Raw genomic sequence first — 24611 nt, 5'->3', positions numbered from 1 at the left:
TACTGGGCCAGCTCCGTGAAGAATGCCTTTGTACCTCCTGCTCTCCCTCAAAACTGACGTCAACAATTTGCAGGTGTTGCCTCTAGCTTTCCCAGCCCTGCACGTGTGCAGAACCAAGGCGGTGAATTCCTGATACCAGGTCTGCGGGCCAACTGGGTGAAGCAGAGCCAGGAAGGCAAGGGTTAAGGAGCCAGGCTGCTCTCAAACTCCCTGAGGCTGAAGCTGTATTGAATTGTAACTCAAGCCGGCATTCCTCCTCGGCTCCTCCTCGGCTCCCTCCCCTCCCTTTGTCCCGGGGACTGCTTTTGCTTTTGCCACGCAACCTCTTGAAGACGCATTTCATTCTCCACTCTCTTCCCACCCACCTAACTCCCCGCTTAGCACAAGAAAATAAAGGCTCCCCTAATCAAAAGTAGATTAACTCACACCCTTTTCTCTACCTACATTTGCATTTGGAACACTCTTTACAAGGCTACAAACAGACCCCTGGGTCGTAAGATTTATCCACTGCTTTATGGAAAACTGGACAAAAGCTGTGTCTTTTCAGCCCTTCTGGATTTGCAGGGCCGCCGCTCTGGCCAGTGCTGTGCTCCCCCCGCCCCCCCCCCCAACTCATCTCCCACTTACAGCTTCTGAAAGGTTAACAGCATAACTGGGAGCCCCATTATAAAGCTGAAGGGAACACTTGTAACATTTCTTGTTGATCTGAAGAGAAAAAAAGGTTTGTTTCAGAAGAAAATATTTTAAAGTGCAGCTGAAAGGAATGGCTTGCTTTGCCTCCTCCCAACACACACACACACACACACACACACACACACACACACACACACACCATAATGTCATTTAGGCAGCTTGCAGAGAAAATTGAGGAGTAATTTTGCCTCAATGTGATTTTGATTTTGCCATTTGCAAGCACAGATGTAGGCTGCAGCCTTTTTCCGTGAGGAGCCGACTTTAGGGAAGAGGGGTGTCGATGATTCAGACACGAGAATCATTATGGATTCTTTCCCATTAGCTTAACAAAACAAGAATCTTCGCGTTTAGAACAAGCATTCCATTTCACTTTGGGTTGGACAGATGTTTGCAACTTCTCATCACGTCTTTATTATTTTCTTAATACTTCCCCTTGCGGAGCAAGGATGATTCTCACTTCTCAGGAAGTGTCATCTCACGTCTGTTAATGGATCGGTTATTATACAAGAATCTTCTCGAAGTATTAAAAGTGAATTGTAATTAATGAAATCCTGGTACGTGTTACAACATGGACGAACCTTGGTAACATTATGGTAAGCGAAAGAAGTCAGACACCGAAGGACAAATATTGTTTAATTCGGGCAAATTCATAGACACAAAGCAGACTGGCGGTTGCCGGGGGCTGGGGACAAGGGAAAATGGGGAATTGCCATTTAATGGATACAGAGTTCTCTTTGGAATGCCAAGAAAGTTCTAGAAAGGAGCAGCGGTGACATTATGAATGTGTTTAATGCCACTGAACTGTATACTCAAAAAAAGGCTAAAATGGCAAATTTTACATTATGTATATTTTAGAAGAGCAGAAGATGCTTAAAAAATCAATTACTCTAATTAGAAAATCACTGTTTATGAAGGCTAGGCATCAGAGGCTAGATTTTATTTATTTTTAAAAGATTTATTCATGAGAGACACAGAGAGAGAGGCAGAGACACAGACAGAGGGAGAAGCAGGCTCCATGCAGGGAGCCTGACTTGGGACTGGACTTGGGACTCGGTCCCTGGTCCCCAGGATCAGGCCCTGGGGCGAAGGCGGTGCTTAACCGCTGAGCCACCTGGGCTGCCCAGAGGCTAGATTTTAGATGTGTACCAAACCTAAGGAAAGTTTTTTCTTGCTCTTCTGGCTCATCAGTAAGGACTTGGGTTATGCTCCAAGCCTGAATTCACAAGGAAAATCACCAGGGGGACCGATGGCCTTACATCAGGCAATCTATTAAGAAGTTCTTTCCCCTGGCTCCTTAGGGCTGTCACATCCACCCCCCACCCCTCCCTTGCTGAGAGTGAGGAAACCAAATAATTAAGCTTATTTTAAATATGTGGGGTAAATAGGCACTTGGTGAGAGCTTGAGGCCTTTCCTGGGGGTAAAGACATAGGAATTACTGTTCAGTGTTTGAAATAATCTATTTTGGCTGCTCAAAGGACTTGCTTATTTCCTGGTTACATTCTTGAGAGCTGAGACTGGAGATGAGATCTCCAGCCATCTTTAGATTTCAGCTTTTTGAATTAAACTCATTTACACAGGATGAAGCTGAGGTCAGATTGGCGGGTCGTCCATGGGCACACAGCTATGGGACCAGGGCCCGGCTGGCATCTGGCCCTTCAATCAATCTCAGTTTGACCCAGCTCAAATCAAAATTCTGCAAATAATTTCTTTCCACTGCTGCAGCCCTTTATATTGGAAACAAATTCCAACTACATGTAGATACACCAGGGAAACTAAAAACTGCAATGGGATAGAACCCACCCATTTTTAAGCTGCACAGTTAAAATAATTTTCGGAAATAATATTTTACCATAGATTAGCAAACACAACAATGGATGATACTTTAAAACCTACCAGAAATTACTGGCCTTTCCAAATAATTCCAATTATATTAATAATCATATAATAACAACTCTCATTTGAGTGCTTGCTGGGTGCCTAGCATCGTGCGAAGCATTTTGCAGGGAAAGCCTTATATATTTTCATCATGACTCTATTATTTCCATTTCACAGGTGAAAATGTAGAGACAACAGTTCAGTAACTTGTCCAAGATTACACAGGAAAGTGGCAGAGTCAGGATTTGGGTCTATCTAGTTCTCACAGATTTTAGCTTTTCATCATTTTGTTATATTTTGCGGGGAATGTGGGGTGGTAATTTGCGTTGTCTTTAGATATGGGTTGTTTGCTTCATGACAATGGAACAAAAAATTCCCTTTAGGACTGTAGGCCTCAACATCGATTGCCTTTTGGGATCTGGAGCACTTTAGAAAAACCAGTGCAGGTTTCCTTGGCCCAGGGTGTGGCTTGGGACAAGACTAGTACCTGCTCTCCAGGGGATAATCAAGTTCAGCCTCTGCCTTAGAGAAATTCCTATTTTTTAGTTGCTCCTCCTAACCAGATTTCTTAGGTGATAGCTTTTAATTGCTCAAATAATAGCCCCTTTGAACCTGTTTATGAGGCTTACTATCCTTGGTATAAATCTAGCTGATGACCTCTTAATTGTGTGTTCCTCATAAGGGATCTTCATTATGTTTTACTTTTTTCCTATTTTGAAGCAGTTTTCTTCTACTGGATCTTAACAAAAGTGGTTTTTGAAGATGCTGGATAAGTCTCAATATTAAGTAAATTTATACATTTAATCGGTAACCTTCTTTACCTTATACTTTTTAAAATCAGGACGTGAACTTCAAAGCCAGCTCCTACTTCAGAACAGGAGTTGGCGGGGTGCTTGGGTGGCTCAGTGGCCAGGCATCTGCCTTTGGCTCAGGTCATGATTGGGGGGGGGTGGGGTGGGGGTGGGGTTGGGGTCCCAGAATCAAGTTCCATATCGGGCTCCTCATAGGGAGCCTGCTTCTCCCTCTGCCTATGTCTCTGCCTTTTTCTCTGTATCTCTCATGAATAAATAAAAATTCTTAAAAAAAAAAAAAAAGAACAGGAGTTGGCAAAAAGTGTCCTAGAGTACCAATCGGACTATTTTCACAAGTGGACTAGCCCAGACACATTCTTGGGGCTTGCAGGAGCCCCTCCAAAGCCTACCTACATTTGTGCTGGGGGGGAAAGGACAATTTCACTGGTTGTATTAGGAGGTGACTCTAACTGTTGCCATTTCACTCTGTATCACCTATCTGGCTGTGCCTCAATTATGTGGTGGCTAGACACAGAAGACACAAGCTCCTCTCCTCACACGTGCCCATGTCAATTTTATGCTCATCAGTGGCCAAGATATAGGAGACTGAGCAATCAGATAATAAGCTTCCAAAAAATTTCATTAATAAGTATGTATGAGAACTCTCCTCAATTGGTGTGTAAGGGGCAGTTGCTAAATCTTGTGTTTTACAATGCCAGTTGTTTCTAAATGAAATGGCCAGGAGACAGGCCCTTAGTCTGGGCACTAATACTTGGCTTCAGGATCTGGGCTTGAACAGCTATCAGTGCTAGGGCGCTTCTTGGAGTCAGGTCCATGCCAAGGCTATTACAGGCATTACCTTAATCCTCAACTGTCTTATGAAGTATGCAATATCACTTCCTTTAAGAAAAAATATTTGAGAGAGAGAGAGAACGCGAGTGGGGAGGAGAGGGAGAAGCAGGCTCCCCACTGGGCAGGGTGCCTGAAGCGGATCTCGATCCCAGGACCCCAGGATCATGACCTGAGCCAAAGCAGATACTTAACTGACTGAGCCACCCAAGCACCCTTTGGCTTCATTTTAAGATGAAGAAACTGCAGGTTACAGAAGTCACCAAACTGCTTAAGATCAAAGGTGGCGACAGGTAGGGTTTGCATCCAGCTGAGGAAATCTCATCTATAAAAATGATTGGGTAAAACTAGAGCATTCATTCAGCAGATGGCCCGTTGAGGGTCAGAGTGCTGAGGGCTTGGAGAAGAAAATGTACCAACATGCCTCAACTCTTGCAGAACCTGTGGTCAGGCAAGCCTCACTGAGTTATTTCCTGGTTCCGTAATTTGGTATGATTTTACTTAATTGAAAATTCTATACAACTGAAAACAGCCTAAGTGTCCAAAGCAGATGGATGGACAAATAAAATGTGGTCTATTTAGACTCTGGAATATTATATAATCTTAAAAAGGAAGAAAATTCTGACACATACTATATTTAATAAGGATGGACCTCGAAGACATGATCTAAATGAGCTAAGGCAACAGGACAAATACTGTATAGACTCCACTTATTTGGGGTACCTAAAGTAGTCAATTCCATAGAGACAGAAAGTAGAATGGGGGTTGCCTGAGGCTGAGGGAGGGTAGAATGAGAAGTTCCTGTTTAAGGGGTACACAGTTTCAGTTGCTAGAAAAATTCTAGAGAAGGACGGTGGTGATGGTTGCACAACAATGTAAATGTACTCAAGCCATTGAATTGTACACTTAAAATGATTAAAATGATAAATTTTCATTTTAATCATTTTAATAAAATGAATATATATATTTTTTATTTTGCCACAATTTTAAAAAGAGATTAAAAGATTCTATGCAAGCTACTTGCATACACCCCTTAAGTGGCAAAGTAGTCTTGGTGGACGAAGGAGAAAGCAAAAACATGAATGATCAGAAAACAGTAAACTATTACATGATGTAGGTGGACACGCTGTGTATCAGCCCAAGCTGCCTTTTCTTCTTCCAGGTGTTAAAGAGCGGGGTTGCCCTTGGCTTTAGGCTTATCACATAATCCAAGATCCTTCTATGTGATTAGTTTCACAAGGTGCAAACATCTTTGGAAGATATTTCTGGCCATGGGAAACTTCTCCTAACTGAAGGTTGGTTTGTTTAGAGCATAATTTCCTGAATTCTGTAATTTTCTACCCACTCAGTATAATTGAATATTCAAGATGGCACACATCCAAAAGGCAGCAGGATTCTAACCCAACTGAACAGGACCTGTTTTAGCAAATCTTCAATAGAATTTGCCCACAGGCGGTCTTTGAAATATACGAGCAGTTCTTTAGCAGACCAGTAATAATAGCTACTCAATCACTTGAGTTAACTCAAGTTTTTGAAATGCCTTTTTGTTAAAAATCAAAATGTTGCATTAAAAGCAAAGCCTAATAGAAGGGGAAGGACTTTAGGGTTGCAGGTATTTCTGGAAGTGCTTGATCATGCAAAAGAAATGAATGTACTCAGGTCTGTGAAAAGGCCAGTTTCTGTTTTCTTTTCCCCTCTAATTACATTGTAAGGCTATACTTTCCTTTAATACATCGTCTAACTGTATCTGCAAGTGTAGGTGGAAAACATCATTCAAATTTTAACGTCCGAAATACTAACATTTACCCCTTAAATCTTCTTGGTGTACACTAAGAGTTTCATAGAGAGAAAATCCTATAGTCTGTAGACATTCGACCAAATTACGGAAATCCTTGCGCTGAAAGAAAAAAATTCCTACCACTATTTGTGTTTATAAGGAACCATATTTGTTGGTTTGAAATTAGGGTAAAAAAAATCTATTTGTTTGTTTCCAGAAATATGAATGAATTCAAACTGCTAAGAGAACTTGAAATTCTTTCAAATCATTTTTTCCTAAAAGGTGGAAATGGAAAGAGCCTTAAGGATATTTGTCATAGTCTTTATTAGTCTCATTGAAGATAAATGGAAGACCATGTTTTTTTGACAGCAGGAATACTGTTCTTCAATCTTCTACTCTGAGTAAAGATAGGGGGTGGTGGTGGGGAGACTTACTTGTAATAAGTCATAATACTTCAGAGTAAGTACAGTCAGTTCTGCTATAGCATTTGTTTTGAAAACATGAATTTGTCCCCAACATGATTAACATACAAAGGAACAATTTGAACTTATTTCAAATTTCCTAACTTTGCCTTTGCTTATGTAGGATTTCATCTATGAGAAACACTAGGTGGATGCAGAAAATTGCCCCCAGTTCCAAGGAGCAGCCCAGGAATACAAAACACACACATACTCACACACTCACCTCAATGCCTACCAGTGAACTCTGTCTACCTGCACGGGCGTCCTGTGCCACACTCCTCCATGTCAGGTAACCTTACTTCAAAATAACTCCTAAATTGCAACCCTGTGGATGGTTTCCTCTCTCTTTAATTTTTCTTTTTCCTCGTAGCCTATCTTGTATTTTCCCTCTTTGTTCTCTGTTCTTTTTCCTCTTCATTGTTTGTTTTTCTCACTCACTCCCTCTTGTACTCTTCCTCTCTTACAGAGGGTGGCAGGTGTGGCAACCAGGTGGCTTCCACAAACAACTTCAAGGTCAGATGCCATGTGTACTAAAGGAGATATGTATTTCTTAACCATTTAACATGTCTAAAACTGTCTTCATTTTTCTTATTTTTTTTAAGTATCATGGATAATGTTTCTGAATGTTGTGCTCAAAACTCATTTTTCCTATAAGTCTTATTTTTCCCCCATGTGGTTTTGCACAGCGAGGGATTTTTAGATACACACAGGCCACATGTCATATTAGAACCAATTGCAGGCACTTCGACATGCGTATAGCTTTTCCCGCTCTCATCTGTATGTTCTCTTTCTTGGGTCTTAGACATTTGATATGGGCATTAAGACAATCCTCATCTATAATCTATTCTCAAATTATGAACTCTTGCAACCCAGTAAGAATACCCTACAAAGCCTGACTCACGGCCTCCAATACTCTCGACATCCTTAGACCGACCTCAACTATTCATCCCGCCCCACATTTCAAGAAGCAAGTCACAAATCAGGGCTGTCGGGAACTCAAGAGTGACCTTTCCATTATCTGAAGTTGAGTATTTCTCAGGGAGACAATGAGGACCATCTCCGCACTCATATTTTTATAACAATGGGTGATCATTAAGCTATTGCTACAAAGTAATTTGAAAACCTTATCCAAGGTGAAGGTTAACAATGTAAACAGACTACTGTTTATCAATGGTAAATACATTTTCTATAAGTTCACCTCTGGAAGGATGCAAATTGACTTCAACTTCTTACAGAAAAACATCCATAATAATGTCGTTGATTTGGCGCATATAAGGCTAAGAATATATAAAAACAATTTTCACAATTTGGTCTTTTGTTGCTCATTTTTTTGGGGTCAGATACCCATAATTCTCATTTTGGCCTCTCAGGATGGCTGAGAAATGAGTTTTAAAGAAGGGCAGGGCAGTAAAAAGAAGGGCATTCAGTTTCATATAAACTTTAACAGTGTGGCCATAAACTTGCAGATCCCAAGTATCATCCTGTTGAATGGTTAATGGCTTCAGTCCATTATCCTCATTGATTCCCTTTTGCTCACAAGGTTCCCAGGACACTAGCAAGATAAGCACCAACCCTGCTTTTGAACTATTGCTAGACATAGCAGCCCTATTTTTATTTTTTATTTTTTAAAAGATTTTATTTCTTTATTCATGAGAGACACAAAGAGAGGCAGAGACACAGGCAGAGGGAGAAGCAGGCTCCATGCGGGGAGCCTGACGTGGGACTCAATCCCCGGACTCCAGGATCATGCCCTGGGCTGAAGTCTGCGCTAAACCGCTGAGCCACCCAGGCTGCCCGCAGCCCTATTTTTAAACTGGAATACTACCAATGGTGTTCATTAATTCCAAAGAGCCCTATTGGCTGGTTGTGTGCATGGAAAGGAGTAGAATGATGGGAGAAAGGATAAAGAAAAAGGAGGTGATGAAGGTATGTGAGAAGGGAGAGAAGACACTTCCGTCTGAGTCTGTTCCAAGACTGAAATGGAGAATTCATTTACAACATTCTGTAGAACCACTTGGCAGGGGGAGTCACCATAATCTCAGCAATAAGCATCTCCAAAATTGTTCTTGCTTTCTTCCTAATTTATTTTTATTTTTAGTGATGGGAGTGGGGGACACACAGTGTAGTTTCACAACGAGGATGTTTTAATTCTATATAATGTGTCATTGGAGACTGCCAGTTGCTCACAAAATATTTCCCACCTTCTTTGGGTACACAGCGAGACTATATCTATAGTTTGTTATGGCCACCTGAGAAGAGTTGCATCTGCAGAAGGAGGCGAGGGGGGTGAGCCCCTTCTGTGCCTGTCTTAGAAACCTCCCCCAGGCATGTGTCCCTGTCTCCTTGCCCTTCTAGCCCAATGAGATGGTGCAGACTGTAGCAATCTTGGAAAGTCAGGTGCTGAAGACGGCAGAGCCTCATCAGCCAGGGTTCTCAAATGAGTATATACAGGAGCACCACTCCTGCCTACCTGAACATCCACAAGTAACTGTTCCAGAAGAAAGAAATGTATTTCTGTTCTATTAAGCCACTACATTAGGGGTTTCTATTTGTGACTGTGGCTTAGCCTATCCTTACAGACAGGTAAGATGTGTTGCAAATCTTTAGAGCAGACATCCTCAGCCAGAGGTGATTTTGCTCCTCAGAGGATGTTTGGCAATGTCTAGATGTTTTTGGTTGTTAAAAGAGGAGATGGTGGTGGTTCTATTGGTAGCTAATGGGTGGAGGCCAGGTTTGCTGTGAAACCATCCTATAACACTCATGACAATACCCCACAACCAAGAACTATCTAGTCCAAAATGTCTGTGGTACTCCTGTTGCAAAACCCTGCTCTAGAGAGGGTAAAAAGAGGGCAAAAACCTTGAATTCTTTGCTAGATTCTAAGAGAAGATTTGCAATAACAGGGTAGACTACTGGTAGAAGGAATATGTTCTGGAATGAAACCCGAGTTTCAGTTCCAGCTCTATCACTGTCTGGTGGCCTTGGACAGCTTACTTTGCTCTTTGTACATTCAATATTCTTGTGCTAAAATAGGAAAATTACAATAATACTCATATGATGGGGCTGTGAGTGAAGATGGGGCTTAAGTGGGTACCTGATATATGGTAAGTACTCAAATATTAGTTGTTATTATTAGTATTTCCTAGTGTTTTTGTTGTTGTTATCAAGGCACATATTTAAAAAATTTAGAAGTGTTAGATACATAGTATGTTTACAGATGTTGGGAACCAGTGAGGTGGTAGGAATGGTCATAAAGCTTAAGGTGTCAGTTGATGATGTCACTGCTTACCATGCTCCCAGGAGAATCTGATCAATATAGGTATTTTAAACAATGTTCCTAATTTTTAACTGAAGGTCTAACCATAAAATGTGAAGAGAATAACCTAAACTGACAGCAGTCATTAAGTACACAAGAACTCTTGTCAACAGCCAACCCACCCACTTTTATATATCAACTCTGTGAACTTCTACACACTTTGCTTTCACTAAATGCTGTCTACCTTGGACATTTTCATTGTTAATACCTTCTGACTGATCAACAGAACATTCAACATTGGCAAACTCTTTAGGACTGGAAAAAAGTGAAAACCCAGGTCTCTGCCCTCCCTCCCACATTAAATGGGTAGAATAGATGAACACTCAAAATCACTGTGTTGAAATTGAAGAAGACATAAATAAATGGAAAAATATTCTGTGCTCATGGGTTGGAAGAAGTCTTATTGTTAAAATGTCAATAGTATCCAAAGCAATCTACAGATTCACTCCAATCCTTGTCAAAATTCCAGTGGCATTTTTCATAAAACTAGAACAAATGATTCTAAAATTTGTATGGATCCACAAAGGACCCAATTAGCCAAGCCTATCTTGAAAAACAAAAAAAGGCAGAGGTATCACAATGCCTGGTTTCAAACTATAATACAAGGCTATAACAGAATAGAGAGCCCAGAAATAAACCTATGTATATGTTATTCATTAATTTACAAAAGGAAGCAAGAATATATAATGGAGAAAAGAGTCTCTCCAATAAACAATGTCAGGAACACTAGACAACCAAATGCAAAAGAATGAAAATGAACCACTTTCACACACCATATACAAAAATTAACTCAAAATGAATTAGACTTGAATGTAAGACCTGAAATCTTAAAACTGCTAGAAGAAAACCTAAGCGGTAAGCTCCTCAACATTAGTCTTACTGATGTTTTTTTTGGATCTGCCCCTTCAGATAAGGGCAACAAAAACAAACAAATGAGACTACATTAAACTAAAAAGCTTCTGCACAGCAAAGAAAACCATCAACAAAATGAAAGTGGGAGAAATATTTGCTAATCATATATCTAATAAGGTGTTAATATCCAAATATGCAAAGAATTCATACAGCTTAATAACAATCTCATTAAAACAAGGGCAGACGATCTGAATAGACACTTTTCAAAGAAGACATACAGATGGCCTATAGGCACATGAAAAGATACTCAACATCACTCATCATCAGGGAAATGCAAATCAAAACCACAATGAGATATTACCTCACACCTGTCACAATGGCTATTATCACAAAGACAAGAAAAAATAAATGTCGGCAGGGATGTGGATAAAACGCTATACACGGTGGGAATGCAAATTGGCACAGCCACTGTGGAAAACAGTATGGAGTTTCCTCAAAAAATTTAAAATAGAACTACCATATGACTCAGCAATTCCACTTCTCAGACTTATCCAAAGAAAATGAAAACACTAATTTGAAAACATCTGCACCATGTTCATTGCAGCGTTGTTTACAATAGATATGGATATGAAGATATGAAACAACCTAACAACCATGGATAAATGAATGGATAAAGAAGATGGGGTCTCTCTCTCTGTAATGGGATCCTACTCAGCTACAAAAAAGAATGAGATCTTGCCATTTATGGACCTGGAGGGTAGTATGCTAAGTGAAATAAGTCAGAGAAAGACAAATACCACATCATTTTACTTTGATAAGTGGAATCTAGAAGCCAAAACAGACAAAATTAGATCGAATGAGTATGCGCAGGTACAGAGAACAGAGTGGTATTTGCCCAAGGGAATGGGGGTTGGGAGCGGGGAGCAAAATGTGTGAAGGGGATTAAGAGGTACAAACTTCTAGTTAGAAAATAAATGATTTGGGCAGCCCGGGTGGCTCAGCGGTTTAGTGCCGCTTTTGGCTCAGGGCCTGATCCTGGAGACTGGGGATGGAGTCCCATGTCGGGCTCCCTGCATGGAGCCTGCTTCTTCCTCTGCCTGTGTCTCTGCCCACCCCCCACCCCACCGTGTCTCTCATGAATAAATAAATAAAATCTTTAAAAAAAGAAAATAAGTTATGAGGATATAATGTACAGTACAGGGAATACAGTCAATAATACTGTATTAACTTTGTAGGATGACAGATGGTAAATGCACTTATTGTGATGATCAGTTCACAATGTATACAAATGTCAAATCACTACATTGTACACATGAAACTAACAGGATATTGTATGTCAATTATGCTTCAATAAAAACAAACAAAAGAAGGGGAAAGAAATCACTGTGTTCCTATCCTCTAAGTTTTTGTCATTGAGGTGGAGAGAGAGGAGAATGAGGTAGGGTAGGGAAGAAGGGAGCATGATGACAACACTACCACCACAACAATAATAAAGAGATCTGGACACGCATAATCAAAGTGAGATGGGAGGGATTTTTATGTACAGCAATGAGATGTGCTACCTAAGGAATAGCTCCCTACACAAACAGAAAACTATTTAACAGGTTTGCTTTTAAATTATCATAGATCTTAAATGGTTTTAAGAAAGATCTCTTTCACCCATTACGATAAAAGCCCTTGGAGGGAAAGAAACAAATAGAGACATTCAAATAAAAGTACTCAAATGCCACGTAAAAGAAAAAGTACATTAGCTTGTGCCAAATCCCACAGTGTAAGTTCTTTATGAAATCCACCCACATAACAAGCCTTCATTAAAAACAATTCCTGCCAAGTCCTACACTCCAGCATTGAACACATATTTCCCCCAGTATTCAAAACACTCTGCGCGACCTCATAAAAAGTGTCAGTGTAATAAATGTTATTTAAACTGGAGGGGAAGTATTGAGTGAGGACATCTGCAAATAAAAAGGTAATAAAAGCCATGACAATTCACCTCTTCTCAACAGCCTTCTCCCTTGGTTCCAGAACTTTCTTTCTTTCTCCTCTTCTCCAGGGTCCTAAGCAGTTGTGACTGGTTCAGGGAATGCCCACAGAGAATCCTATTTTAATGGCTCAGGGAACAGAGAGGCAGAGACATGAACTGCCCCCTTCCCACACCAAACAGTTGTTTCTCCCATAGGATCCATAGAAAGCCAGAGTTCCTCAGAAAACCACATCTAAAACTGACAGTGTTGTACCGGAGTGGGGGGTGGCCTCCCCGGACAGAAGCTAACTCAGATTCCATTCTATCTGAGTCTGAGTCCCAAAGCTAAGTCTCTAGACAGAGGAAATGGCAGACAGGCCCTATAGACTCCTCAGGCCTGGCCACTAGGTTTCTTTCTTTCCCTCTGCAGATGTGAGAGAAGGCTTGCTTCCCAAATGTGAGGTTATCCCTTCCAATGAACCTCGTGCTTCTTCTTGAAGCCACGGAAATGGGCAGAACAGCTTTCAATGTGTTTCACGTCACCAAGCGTGTGAAAAGCATCCTTCTTTCCTCTACCTACCCTGACACTGTGTACACTATCGCGCACTAAACAAAGAGTCCCTGTAGACTGATAAACACAAGAGCTGGGGGGCTGGGGTCGGAGATCAGCATTCTAACCCTTGTTCAGCTAGAGCTTTTGAACAATGCTAAATGCTTTCAACAAAGCTATGCTTAAGGCTTTGGGTCTTTAAGTTTTATGCATTAAGCTGTGATATTCACTTCTCAGCTTTTTACACACTGTGTGGACAAAGGTGCTTGAAAAGAATTTTAGCTCTCTAGAAGGTGATAGAAAAAAATAAACTCAGGGATCCCTGGGTGGCGCAGCGGTTTGGCGCCTGCCTTTGGCCCAGGGCGCAATCCTGGAGACCCGGGATCGAATCCCACGTCGGGCTCCCGGTGCATGGAGCCTGCTTCTCCCTCTGCCTGTGTCTCTGCCTCTCTCTCTTTCTCTCTCTGTGACTATCATAAATAAATAAAAATTAAAAAAAAATTAAAAAAAAAGAAAAAAATAAACTCATGTTACACTTAGTTTTTTACCCACTTTTTTCTACTAAGTACACGTGTCCTCAGTGTCCCAAAAGATGATTTAAGGTAGCATCCAAGTTGACATTTTGTAGTAGGGAATTAACTTCTAATTGCATAGCATTATATTACATTATGAACTATTTAGAAACTTTCCTAAAAGGTTGAAACAGGCCATAAACTATATCAGGGGCCAAATCTTATGAGGCTTTCAAAGGCTCTTTTATAGATCATTTAGGAAGATTAAAGAATCCCCCTCTACCCATGAGAGTCTCCACACAGTCATTGTAAGGTTCCATTAAACATGAAAGAGATCCTTATTTTCCACTTTCCAACCACAGATTTCTAGTTCTCCACAAACTGTCTCATTGGCTACTTTACTTTTACCTTTTAAAACTTGCTTTCTTATTTATTACCTCATTTTATCTGTGAATGCTATTGGGAGCTATATATAGAAATGCAAATAACTCCGCTGTTCCTTTGAGTAAGGGGGACAGTCAAGATTTCACTTGTTTCTTTTCCTCTCTCCCCTCTCAAATGCCAGGTGTACAAAATTAGATGACTAGCTAGCATGTCTGGCAAAGAAGCGGAGGGTGGAACAGCCATGGTGGGGACAGAGGAGCAGGGAGCTCAAAACAATGGATCTGGCGAGGGATGCGAGGCAAAGGAATAAAGAGGAATAGAGATAAGGTTAGTAACATTTTAAAAATTTTCAGGAAACAGGAAAGGAAAAAGATCTATATATTTGGGATTAATACAATCTCTCCACATATGGGAAAGAAAGGTGTATAGCCTTCTTTGTATGTGTAACCAACATCTGGGGATTCTTTTGTCTAAATAACTTTGGAAGGATCTCTTCTCCAAAATCAGTTATCCTGGGACCAGGTTGAACAGGTCAAAGCACATTGTGTTTATGGTGGTTTTTTTTGTTTTGTTTTTTTTTTTAGATTTTATTTTTAAGCAATCTCTAAACCCAATGTGGTGCTCGAACTCACAACCCCAAGATTGAGAGTTGCATGCTCCACTGACCGAGGTAGCCAGGTGCCCGTGTTAATGTCTCATAAATCCTATATATCAATGATCTTTCACAAAAATATTTCCATTGATAAATCCTAAAAACAAAACTAAACCTGACCTGTGGGAATGATGTCTGAATACTATATATGGATAAAATGTGCTACTTACAGGAGAAATTGATTAAGCTAAGGAAGGCTGTCAAAGGGCATTAGTTAGATGGGATTCAGTAAAGCACTGTGTAGAAAGTCAGAAATGTGCTCCTGCAATATCTCTGGAAATGCTTAGAAGTTTTTGCCCCCTCAGAAATAATTCTTGCTGAAAAGGAGCCAACTAACAAAGCTCTGCCTCTTAGGTATGGTAAGAACTTGTATTAGCAGGTTGCTAATGAGCAGCCCCCTTTCCCATCTTGAAATTCTGCATTTGAAAAATTGAGGATATGAGAGAAGTCAGTTACAGAATTATAAAAATGAGTTAGAAATTGATCAAGGGAAACAAATTAGAATGGAATGGATGCTCTGTATCTTGAAAGAATACTGATTTTCAGTCTTTATTGGGTGGAGTTGCAGCAAGTGGAAAAATAATTGGTTATTCTTCATCAGGGAAAGAACTAGATAAAATGAGTTTAACCATTCAGTGAAAATTGTGATCTTGAGAAACAGAGGTGGGGCCACATAACAAAAGTATGTGAAGAAAAGCCTGTGACAACTAATCCCTCATCTAAAGAGTCTGGCTTGTTCTAGGTGGAGAGGGTAAATAAGTCAAAGCATTCTGGCGGATTCTGGAACAAAGCAGCATTTACTTCTTCCTACACCAGTGCCTCCCACTATGTGTCGGGGTTTTCTTCCCCAAATACCCTTCCTCCCAACATTCTTTTTTACCTTTCCTCTCCCTAATTATGTGTCACCTCAGATTTTCAGTGGATTCACTGGAAATAATCCCAAGTACCAAAATAATAATGGTGGAATCAGTGGTGTAACTTTTTTATTTTTGTGAAACACTTTAGGTGAAACACAGCATAGTTAAATGGTGACCAGTCTCTACCAGCAAATTTAGAGGCGGCTGGTGATGAGGATAGTCTCCTTTTATTAACTGTTTGCCATGTGCCACATCCTGTTCTAAGAGATTTTCATGCATTTAAAAAATTCCTATACAAATCCTAAAAGGCGGGTACTCTTTTTTTTTTTAATTTATTTATGATAGTCACAGAGAGAGAGAGAGAGAGAGGCACAGAGACATAGGCAGAGGGAGAAGCAGGCTCCACGCACCGGGAGCCCGATGTGGGATTCGATCCCGGGTCTCCAGGATCGCGCCCTGGGCCAAAGGCAAGCGCCAAACCGCTGCGCCACCCAGGGATCCCCGGGTACTCTTTATTAGTCTCATTTTAGAGTTAATGAAACATAGGCACCAATTCATAGCGTCAAGCAGGGGATGGCAAATTATGGCCCCTGGGTCAAACCTAGCCCTAAAGTTTTACTGCAAAGTCCATACCCACTCATTGCCATAGTGTCTGTGGCTGCTTTTGAGCTACAACAGCAGAGCTGAGCCATTGTAAGAGAACTTCGGTCCCAGAAAACCTCATATTTACTCTCTGGCTTTTTACAGAAAAGGTCCATCTAGCCCCAGTGTAAAACATGGTTATCTCACTGATAATAATAAGGGGCAAAAACATCTGGGCAACTTGGAATAGAACTTCTACTGAAACTTAGCAAAAAGTATCCTGTTTTTAACGGTTCCCTTTTGTTCAGATCTTACCTACTTCCTCTTACCAAGGTTTATCAACCAGTCTCAGAAATAAACAACTGTGTTCATGGAATATCAGCCAGTAACTAAGGGCTTCTCTCTCAGGATGGTGATTTTTTATCAGGCGGAGGGATTTCCAAGAAAGAAAAGAAAAGAGAGACCAAAGAAAGCTTTGACAACCATGAATTTCCTGAGAGGCTGCAAAATTTTTGGCAGTTTCACAGGTATTTATTCTCAAGTACAAATGACATCATTGTTGAAATTAAAAAGAAAATTGGCCTGGTGTAGTCTACATTTGGTATCACATATTGTTTTGGTTGAGCATCAATTGATTTTTCTATTTTTACCGGGAAATTATGTCATTACTATTTTTAGTAGGTAGTGTCTGGTTCTGTCATTTATGTAATTCAACACACAATTATGCCTCAGATTTTTTTTCTAAACCTCTAAAAATGCATATATTTGGAGCAGAATGTGCTCATCAGCAAATATTCTACTATCCTTTAAAGATTTTTTTAAAAAGATTTTATTTGTTTATTTGAGAGAGAGAGACAGCATGAGCAGAGAGAGGGGCAGAGAGAAGCAGACTCCCCACCGAGCAGGGCACCTGATGCCGGGCTCAATCCCAGGACCCTGGGACCATGACCTGAGCCGAAGGCAGACGCCCAACTGACTGAGCCACCCAGGTGCCCCCCTCTGAAACATCTTCGATTATAAGTCTACAACAGGAAGTGGGTACTAACAAATGAAAGAACTTGGTCTATTACCAGCAGCAACGTGGGTACAGTTTTATAATAGATAAATTTACCTTTGAAATATTAATATTTTACTCATTAAAAATGAGTTAACATCTGAGCTGCTCAAGTTTTTAAGGATAAAGTAAAAATTACCAATTTATAAATTGAAGTCAATTCATAACTCAATTTCCAGAGTACCTGATTGGCCTACAGTCTTGAGCAAAACTCACCTGGAGTCAAATAATTTATGTAAACATTTTAACAATAAAAGTGAACAGAAAGTAAATGCCTGAGACAAAATAAAGCCCATGGTTTTTCCCTTCCCCAAGACACTAATCAATAGAGAATAGAATTAAACAGTGGCTCCCTGGCTCACCCAAATCACTTGGGGATCTTCCACAATCCTTCTGCCTGGACCATACCCCAGGCCCATGCAATCACAGTCTCTGGAGGTGGGACTTTGGTATCAGTACCTGTCTGGGAAGCTCCCAGACACCAGTAGACAATTGTGATTAAAGTGAAGATAGCGGGGATCCCTGGGTGGCTCAGCGGTGCTGCCTTCAGCCCAAGGTGTGATCTTGGAGACCCATGATCGAGTCCCACATCAGGCTCCCTGCATGGAGCCTGCTTCTCCCTCTGCCTGTGTCTCTGCCTCTCTCTCTCTCTCTCTCTCTCTCTCTCTCTCTCTCTCTCTCTGTCTCTCATGAATAAATACAATCTTAAAAAAAAAGATAAAGTGAAGATAGCCTGGTGGGCTCAGTCAGGACACATCTGACATCAGCAGGTCTGGATGCTTGACCTCCTGCTCCAGCACCTGGGAAGCACTGGGAGCCTCTGGTGGGCAGTTATTAACACAATGTACAGGTGGACACACTGGGACTGTCATTCTTGCTTCTAACACACGATTAGTGCATTACTGCAAATATTAAGAGGATTTTTAATGCAACGAATATGGCCCTAGGGTTCCTCTTAAGTTACAATCAGTCTAAACATTCACCCTACTTCTGAGTCTCAGGAGACAAAACATCCCGGACACTCGGCTTTGCTCTTCATTTTGCAAGCATATTTATCCCGCATGACAAACTTTAAAAGACCAAAACAAAAGAATTTGCCTTACCTCTACGATGCTTTTCAAGTCTTGCACGTAAGTCCTCTCAGTCTCCAGAATCTCCTGAACAACCCTATCCACATAGAGGAGCTTGGGGCTGGTGGCCGACTCTGCACCTGCTCTGGTGGCCCCGTTTGCTTCCATTCTCCGCTGGGCCCGGGGCTGCCTGTCGCCGCTGTCGCCCGTGTCCTGTGGCCCAGCGGGGCCAGCCCGCTGCAGCTCACTGCTGGAAAGCGGCCTGGCTGGAATCAGCTCCAGTTTTATGGCCCCGGCTTCTTTATCTTGGTGAAACAAGCCCAAGTGGCTGTTTGAGACTAAGGTCATTCTGCTGCCGAAGGAACCGTGGCTGTCCCGGGAGGAGGCCGAGGACGACGTGGAGCCGAAGCTGACCGGGCGGTCACTGTCGGAGAGCTCCATGGTCCTCAGGTCCTGGGAGCCCGAGTGCCGGGCTGTGGTCTTGGGATCTGGAATTTCTGTCACAGCTGATGGCACTTCAAGACACAACTGCTGCACATCTAATTCATTAAAAAAAAAAAAAAGAACAAAAGAGAAAAAGGACAAGGTATTTTAAAATTATATCAAACAAGGTTTAAAGGAGGTTAAAAGCTAGCCCAAGTGTAGATTCAGTCAAGAGTAAGAAGGCAGTGAGTTTGTTATAGAAGGAAAAGGAAAAGCACCCATGGTAGGCTGAGTTGCAAAGTTAGAGTTTCTAAAGCATCACCTGGGAACACGTGAGAAATGCAGAGTCTCAGGTAAAATAGCCTCGACTTACAGAACCTCGGTGTGCATTTTCACAAGACGCCAATGCCATTGGTGCACACAGAAAACTCGAGCAGCCCTGAAGCCACTGCCTCAAAGTGGGGTCACCTGGAATGCCTAATGCCTCCAGATTTGTCCAGATTTACTAAATCAAAGGCTCAATGGTCAGGGCGTAAGGACTCTGTAGCTTTAACAAGCACCACAAGTGATTCTTATGTACTTAAAACACACCCCTCCACGACTCTTAATGGGATTTTACAAAACACTGTTCTACATTTTAAGTATTCTACTGTAATTCCACAAAATGTTAAGCTACCATCCTGGAACTGCCACTGCTTAATGGATGCTGACAATTTCACATTTTACTTGGATACTGCATGAAAGAAAAAGTGTCATGTGGACAACAATTTTCTGATACTGGGCAACAAAAGCCAAACTATTAAGACCCATACCATCTCTCAAACTTCCTCTCTCAATCTCTACTTGAAAGTTGACATCCCATTTGTGGTGCATATGAAGTTATATGATTACAGAGGATGCTTGACTAACTACAACATTTCCCACATAAAGTTAGGCAATATGGCAGTGTTAAGTATACAATTAAATAATATAGAAACTCAATTATGAGAAAAATTATGTATTTTTTAAAAGATTTATTTATTCATGAAAGATAGAGAGAGAGAGAGAGAGAGGCAGAGACACAGGCAGAGGGAGAAGCAGGCTCCATGCAGAAAGCCCAATGCGGGACTCGATCCCGGGTCTCCAGGATCATGCCCTGGGCCGAAGGCAGGTGCTAAACCGCTGAGCCATCTGGGCTGCCCAAAATTATGTATTTTTGAAGAGACAGGGCCATTAGTATCTAGAAGAGGGCACAAGAAGAGAGCAATTGCAAAGTCAAAAGGTCATGTAATATATACAGCATTTAAATCTCAAGGCCCTACATGGGATTGAAACTCACAGAAGCTATTTTCGTGAAACACAAAGTTCCAATCTTCTTCAATTGCAAGGCAGGACCAACATCGTTTTCCCCTAATGAAATCCCAAGTTTATGGAACAATATGCTTTGCAATAAACAGTGTGATGTATGAAGAACTTGGCTTCATTTTGGCAGGTTATCTTACCACCAGGATCCATGTTCATGGGTTTTCTTAGAAAAATACAAGGGTGCAACTTACGTTTGGAAGATTATAACAAAACAGACACAGTAAGAAGAATGTAGATGAATGATCATTTTTCAAAAGGAACATGAATTGGGTTTGACTCTATAATAAAGCTTGTCAAACAGCTGGTAGCAATATTTCTAGAATATAAAGAATCCATCAAATCTGTATCCTTCAACATCCTGACTTTCTCTGGGTAGTTTATATTCACAGCAAATATTAGTGCCAACTTATAATGCAGATATTACAATTATAAATATAAAAGAATTAAATTTGGTCAACAAGAAAAAATGGTAAGAAATGTGTAGGAAATGAGTAATTTATCAACATAACCACTACCACATGGTATAAACTTGCCACATATTTTTAAAGCTTTTGCAATATTCTTTCTGCTTGCTCTATAACAACTTTATGGCCTATAAAACATAGACTGGTTATAGTAGCTAAAATGCACTTGCCCTAAAAAGCCTGATCCAACCTGAGTAAGGCAAAAATCCAAGAATCAGCAGGCATTTAGGTGTGCTTGCAGCAGAAGACACTTGCCCACATTTGGGACTGGTGTTAAGAAAGTCAGTCCTAGGCAATTGAAAGGTGAAGCAGACCCAGCAAGATTTTCTTCCCCTTTTGATGGCATCTGTCATAACCAGAACTGTGAGGTTGATCTTTCAGAAATGGGCACTAACTTGGGAAGTATATGATTATTCTTAAGGTCCCAAAAGTCCAATGAAGCAATGATTTAGTACCAGAAATAAACTGGATATACTGTATGTGAAAGCCAGAGCATCTGGAATGGTCCAGAATAACCTACTCCCCATAGATATTGACATACTCCTTCTCTCCAGCATAAAAAAAATTATATTTAACATTTATATAACTCCTGGGAAATATGCATTATTGGGATGGGTGAAAATGAACACAATAGAGACTCGTTTCCTTACTTCTATGCCAAGTTAGCCAGCCAATCCTGGGACTGAGGAATTGCAGGGGAACAAAAATGGCCAAGTGTTTCAGAGGAGTCCAGCTGGGCTGCTAGGGAGGAGAGTAGAGTGTCTTTTACATTTTCAAAGGTAGGAAAAGTGGGATGTGAAACTCAGGTCAACAGGTGGTCCCTTCATGGATAAATCTTAAATGGCAACATGAACTGGGCCTCATTCCAGTCAAGGCCTCATATATTCTAATACCAGGCCATGTATTCTAGGCCACTGGGCCAGCCTATTCTTCAGACTGTCAACCAGGCTCCTTTATTTTTTAAAGATTTTATCTATTTATTCATGAGAGACAGAGAGAGAGAGAGAGAGAGAGAGAGAGAGAGAGAGAGAGAGAGAGAGAGAGAGAGGCAGAGACACAGGCAGAGGGAGAAGCAGGCTCCACACAGGGAGCCTGATGTGGGACTCGATCCCGGGTCTCCGGGATCACACCCTGGGCTGAAGGTGGCACTAAACCACTGAGCCCCCCAGGCTGTCCCAGCCAGGCTCTTTTAAAATAGAATATTTGAGATATTTGGTATCTGTCATATTTAACTAAGCGTACTGCCCCAAATTAAAACACCTTCCAAAATTGCCAAAGATAGAAGTGAAACATTTAACACTAGGTCACATAATGGTATATAATATGAGACTATATTTGCTAATAGATCACATTTTTATGTTGATTCATTGCTTAGGAGATAATTATAGTTTTCTCACATAAGGAAATGGACCTCATAAAAACTGCCTAGTCTTGTTCTCACCTCCCTCAAAATAATTTAAAATTTCCATCCTGTCTGGTTTATCTTTTTTTTTTTTTTTGGCTTATCCTTCCTACTATAGCACACCAATTACTGATATTTCTCTCCAGAGCTGAACTGTTCAGCAAAGTAGCCAGTAGCCACATATGACCATTAAGCACTTGAAATGTGGCCAATCTAAATTGAGACATGTTGTAAGGATAATATATATCAGATTTCAAAGACTAGTATGAAACAAAGAAGTACAAAACACCTCATTAATAGTTTTTACATTAATTACATGTGAAATAATACTTGGGTATTATTGGATAAAATCTCTTAAGTTATTTTTAGTTTCATTTTGCTTTTTTTGACGTTACTACTGGAAAATTACAAATTATACATGTGGCTTGCATTGTATTTTAGTTAGAATAATGAAGTCTTCTAGATGAGTATATTGTTCTGTGAGATTTAAATTTATTTCCTTATCCATCTTTATTCAAATAATAGTGAATGCAGATGTCCATCCACTTGTTGTCTTCTCTTCCCTTCCATTCATTAACACACCATATTGTTATGAGCTAACAAAAACAGAAGTGCAAGACTGTCACTGTATACTAGATATTGAGAAAATCATTTCCATGGTAAACAGAAACACCCAGATAGAAAATTGTAGAGCAAGAAAGCCTCTTCTTCCACCTTGAGTGAAGGATGCTGACAGGTTGTATTAATATTTGGCTAATGCAATGCTTTGCTTTTCTTCTTATAGCCACTCTTTCTTTTTACCAAAACCCAAACACTGGGCTACTCCATAGCAACTCCTGAACACTTGCCCAACATTGCTGATGGCCCATGTCAGTGGGTCTTCTGACCGTGAATATCTGAAAATAAGCTGGTTCTGCCTGCCTGGAGGGTCTTGGTCCATCTGATCCTTGGTAAACCTGGAGGTGGTGGTGCTAGAAGCACAAGTCGAGGATCTCAGAGTCTTAATGATTCTTACAGCCAGAAATACTGTCAGCCTCAAAGCCATCAGCATAAAATATTCCTTCTTGTGCCATCCTCAAGAACAAGAAAACAGTGGTATAGCGCTCCATGTAGTATGCTTTCACACATTTTACTTCATGACATGTCTCTCTCATCGTTTCTAGGTGAGAGAGCTTTAATTCCGTGGCTTTTCTTTATTTGCTCTTCAAACTTCCATCATTTTAATTGCTCTCCTTTGGAATGTCACCGCCAGAATCAGAAGCAGCACTTCTTGGCTCTAACTTGTCTCAGGCTGATTTAGGGTTGAGGCAGAACTTTCCATGGCAAGTAAAGCCCAGGCTTCCTGTGACCATGTTTACATGTTGAAGGGGGGGACGGAGGGGTCCACAGCCGACCACTCCCTGCCACAACTCCCAAGGGCAGCTTCACACAGCAAGGCAAGAACTCTGCACCGTGGGGGCAGATGCGTGATCAGGATTTCCAAGTTCTGCTCATTGCTATTCTAGACTTCAAATAGCTAGTCTGAGTTCCTTGGCAGGGCGGTCATGGAAATCAAGAGAATGTGTTATGCTCGAGACCAATGAATAACTAAAATCCTGTAGTTCCTTATTATACTGCCTGTGAATTTATCACCAAGGGGAAACCAACAGAGACACTAAAGTATAAGCAAGAAGTTCTTTTATCAGCCAGCAAAGTCATTTAATACAGAGCCAGGCTTAGGTAGAGCCTCAATGTTGAATACAAGTAAAACAAATGAAAAAAACTTCTTAGAGTTGAAGTTATAAGAAATGTGCATTTCTATATTTCAAAGACAGCACTTGGTGTTTGAGGAGAATCCTCCTTCCCCATACACTCTGAGATAATGGATATCTCAGCAGATAAAAACCACCAGATAGCAAAATGACTCTCTACCCCTTGGTTTTCTAAAATACCAATGTGATTCTTGCATTAATGGCAGGGCCAGGACTGCAATTCCACATGTTCCTTAATGCTCAGAGTATTTATTACAGGTAACATGATTTTCATACTTATTTGAAGTTCTTTGGTAATACAGAAATTTTAAAAAATCATACTACCACGTTAATTTCTTAGTTATGCAAGATGCTAACATTAGGGAAAGCTAGATGGACGATGTAAAGCAACTCTGGACTATCTTGGAAACTTTTCGGTAAACAAAAAATTTTCCAAAGTAAATAGTTCAAAAAATCATGTTACCATAGAAGAGTCAGTTAAGTATTTTGTACAAGAAGATCAAGAATGGGGATAGGAGGGGATCCCTGGATGGCTCAGCGGTTTGGCGCCTGCCTTCGGTCCAGGGCGTGATCCTGGGGTCCCAGGATCACGTCCCACATTGGGCTCCTTGCATGGAGCCTGTTTCTCCCTCTGCCTTTCTCTCTGTGTGTCTCTCATGAGTAAATAAATGAAATCTTAAAAAAAAAAAAAGAATGGGGATAGGAAAAAAGATAGTTTGTGAAGATGCTCTTGTTCAAACAAGAGGTGAGAGGTTAAATGAGAAAACAAAAACAAAGAATCTTTTAAGCTGTAAAGTCTGATACTAAATATTCAGGGTATTTCCTAATGGATTCCCAGGTCGGTGTATGGAAATTAAGAGATAAAGTGGCTACTGTAGTGGATAGCTAATGCAGCTAATAAGTAAAGTGCCTCAGCTTAGTGGTGAACTCCAGAATTTCTATATTCAAGGGCTCACACACACTAGTTTGGTTAAAAGGGAATTCCTTT

The 24611-nt window shown here is 40.8% G+C and overlaps 1 protein-coding gene across 5 annotated transcripts in view; it reads right to left on the bottom strand.

The window, feature by feature from the left end:
* Window positions 1-24611, bottom strand: part of PLEKHG1 (pleckstrin homology and RhoGEF domain containing G1) — a 223772-nt gene that overhangs the window by 74962 nt on the left and 124199 nt on the right. For all 5 annotated transcript variants that reach the window (XM_055310115.1, XM_055310114.1, XM_055310112.1 and 2 more), the window contains one exon: window positions 18273-18778. In XM_055310115.1, the coding sequence (XP_055166090.1) occupies window positions 18273-18680 (408 nt within the window). In that variant the 5' untranslated portion in view covers window positions 18681-18778. The remainder of the gene's footprint in view (window positions 1-18272; window positions 18779-24611) is intronic.

The sequence above is a fragment of the Nyctereutes procyonoides genome, unplaced genomic scaffold (assembly GCF_905146905.1).
Source record: "Nyctereutes procyonoides isolate TBG_1078 unplaced genomic scaffold, NYPRO_anot_genome, whole genome shotgun sequence".
Lineage (NCBI taxonomy): Eukaryota > Metazoa > Chordata > Mammalia > Carnivora > Canidae > Nyctereutes > Nyctereutes procyonoides.
This window is presented reverse-complemented; position numbering and strand designations above follow the sequence as displayed.